We start from the raw sequence: 3227 nt of genomic DNA on the forward strand, positions 1-3227 counted from the left end.
CCAAAGGGTAACGAAGGACACTACAGCCGAATTAAAAGCAAAGGTCAACAAACTGATGGAAACTGTGAACGCCAAGAAATCGGGACTCCACCTGCCAAAGATCATTGGGGAATATAAACCTGGATATGCGTATGGAAATGTCAAGACGCACAAGCCTGGAAACCCACTTCGGCCAATCATTAGCCAGATACCCACACCCACGTACAGACTGGCGAAGCGACTCAATGGCCTGCTGACTCCTTATGTTCCTTGCGCCTTCAGCCTGAAGTCTCCAAAGGAATTTGTTGACTTACTGCGGGGCACACGGGCCACAGGGATAAGAGCCTCGTTGGACGTAGAATCGCTGTTTACCAACGTACCTGTGGACGAGACAATCGGAATGATAGCCGACAGAGTGTATCGTGATCCAGCCTGTACTCCTCTTGACATACCAGAAAATATTCTGAGGAAACTACTCCAAGCTTGTACTAAAGAGGCACCCTTCTTGAGCCCGGATGGGCACATGTATAAGCAAGTAGATGGGGTCGCCATTGGTTCTCCCCTAGGTGTCCTGTTTGCAAACTTCTACATGGGTACCATCGAGCAAAAAGTCTTAGTCGACATGAACTTGAAACCGGCCATATACTGCAGGTATGTTGACGACATTTTTACACAGGTACCTGATGTCAGACATCTGCAGGAGCTGAAGGAGGCATTTGAGCAGAGTTCCGTGCTGCGTTTCACTTACGAGACGGAAAAGGATGGGAAGCTGCCTTTTCTAGATGTAACAGTCATGGAAAAGGGCAACAACCACCGGTAACAAAAGGGTAACAACACTCCTCTTGTACCTGTCTGGGCAGTCACTATTGACATTAAGGCACATTCCTATGTTTGTTTCTTTGGTGTAGACTGCAGCATGGAAGCCTCCGTTCTTTTCCGTGACTGTTACATCCAGAAAGGGCAGCTTCCCATTGTTCTCCATCTCGTACGTGAAACTCAACACAGAAATCTGCTCAAATGCCTCCTTTAGCTGCTGCAGATCTCTGGCATCAGGTACCTGTGTAAAAATGTCGTCAACATACCTGCAGTACATGACGGGTTTCCAGCCCATGTCAACTATGACCCTCTGTTCGATGGTGAACATATAGATGTTCGCAAACAGGACACCTAGGGGAGAACCCATGGCGACCCCATCTACTTGCTTATACATGTGCCCATCTGGGCTCACGAAGGGTGCCTTTTTAGTGCAGGCTTGGAGGAGTTTCCTCAGTATGCTTTCTGGCATGTCAAGAGGAGTGCAAGCCGGGTCACTATGCACTCTATACACGATATGGCCTGGTATGGGTGACTATCCATGTGTACCATGTACCATAGGCTCATGTGTACCTATGCGTGTGTGTGTATGTGAATGCGTGTGTGTGTATGTGAATGCGTGTGTGTGTATGTGAATGCGTGTGTGTTTGTGTGTGTATGTTTGTTTGTTTGCTTTACATGAATGTGATCGATTAACATGTGTATATTTGATTATTATTGAGTAAACACATTAATGGAGAACGGCCTGGTATGGGTGATAATCCATGTGTACCATTCACCATAGGCACATGTGTACCTAGGTGTGTGTGTGTGTGTTTGTTTGTTTATGTTTTATGAATTTGATAGATTATCACGAGTACATGTGAGTATCAATGTGTACACACATTGATACACACAGTCCGGGTCATGGGATGGTAGACGCGTTGCGCGTTGCTCGTTCGATTAAGCTTCATATTTCGGGACATTAGAGGGATACACGGAAAATTCGTTGATTAGTGATTATACAAAGTGCAACACACCGATTAGAAACTACAAAATTCATGGATTGCGTCCGATAGTGCAAATTAGTCAAGACCAGGGGTAGGACATCAGTGTCAAGACAAGCACGTGGCGCCACTGATTGATCAGAGGGTACGCAACTTGATGTGACAGTGAAGACGAAAACTAATAGTGAATAGAATAGTGAGAAAGTGAGTCTAAAACGTGCAGCATTAGAGCTATACCGGTGCTAAGGGGAACAAGAAGCTGATTACTGGTGGTATAAGGAATAAGAGGGAGGTATCTACGCCTGGCAGCAGCGTGGACTCCAGCAGGCCTACGAGACGTCAACAGTACTTCTATCATATGTTTGTGTTGTGGGGGGGGGGAGAGGATTGATGGTGAGGCCTCTCAATAAGTCAGTACACCACTAGTGTACAGACTTAATGTATTATAATAGTTAGTCTTGGATATAAGTAACAAACATAAACGAACCTCAAGACACCGTATACGGCTCACGGCTCACATGGGTTCTCGTTTCGTGGCACCCAAGTGGGAACAAAAAAAAACTACACAACCCCCTACCTTCTCTCACCCCTACCCCCACCCCCCTAACTGTAGCACCTCCAACAGTACAGTACTCCAACAGTACCCTTAAGTCTTCAACAGAGTGCAGGGTTTATATAATATCATATCAAAGTCACTAAAGCATTCCATTCAATGATACAAGAGAAATTGGTAGACAGGAGGCTAGGACCTTAATATGACCTCACCGGACAAGCCGCTAAGTCCCCTAGATCTCCCCCCCCCCTCCCCTCCACAGTAAACTGAAGACAACACCCTCACGTACACGCACACGCTCACACACACACGCTCACACACACACACACACACACACACACACACACACACACACACACACACACACACACACACACACACACACACACACACACACACTTGGAAAGCAGCTAACGTAGTCCCGATATACAAGAAAGGGGATAGACAGGAGGCACTGAACTACAGGCCAGTGTCCCTAACCTGCATACCATGCAAGCTGATGGAGAAGATTGTGCGAAAAAAACTAGTGGAGCATCTGGAGCGAAGGAACTTTGTAACACAGCATCAACATGGGTTCAGGGATGGCAGGTCCTGCCTCACAGGGTTACTTGAATTCTACGACCAGGCAACAAAAATAAGGCAAGAAAGAGAAGGGTGGGCAGACTGCATATTTTTGGATTGTCAGAAAGCCTTTGATACAGTGCCACACAAGAGGCTAGTGCGAAAGTTGGAGATGCAGGCTGGAGTGAAAGGTAAGGTACTCCGGTGGATAGAAGAGTACCTAAGCAACAGGAGACAACGAGTCTGTGTGAGGGGTGAGGTCTCAGATTGGCGAGACGTCACAAGTGGAGTCTCGCAGGGGTCAGTCCTTGGACCTATACTGTTTCTGGTATATG

The 3227-nt window shown here is 46.8% G+C and overlaps 1 protein-coding gene across 1 annotated transcript; it reads right to left on the reverse strand.

Annotated features, from left to right (window-relative positions):
* Window positions 1-757: 757 nt before the first annotated feature.
* On the reverse strand, window positions 758-1162 carry LOC138368051 (uncharacterized). Its single transcript, XM_069330348.1, has one exon. It carries the CDS (start codon window positions 1160-1162, stop codon window positions 758-760), a length of 405 nt encoding a protein of 134 aa, XP_069186449.1.
* Between the last annotated feature and the right edge of the window lie 2065 nt (window positions 1163-3227).

Source organism: Procambarus clarkii, chromosome 24, assembly GCF_040958095.1.
Source record: "Procambarus clarkii isolate CNS0578487 chromosome 24, FALCON_Pclarkii_2.0, whole genome shotgun sequence".
NCBI classification, from domain to species: Eukaryota; Metazoa; Arthropoda; class Malacostraca; order Decapoda; family Cambaridae; genus Procambarus; species Procambarus clarkii.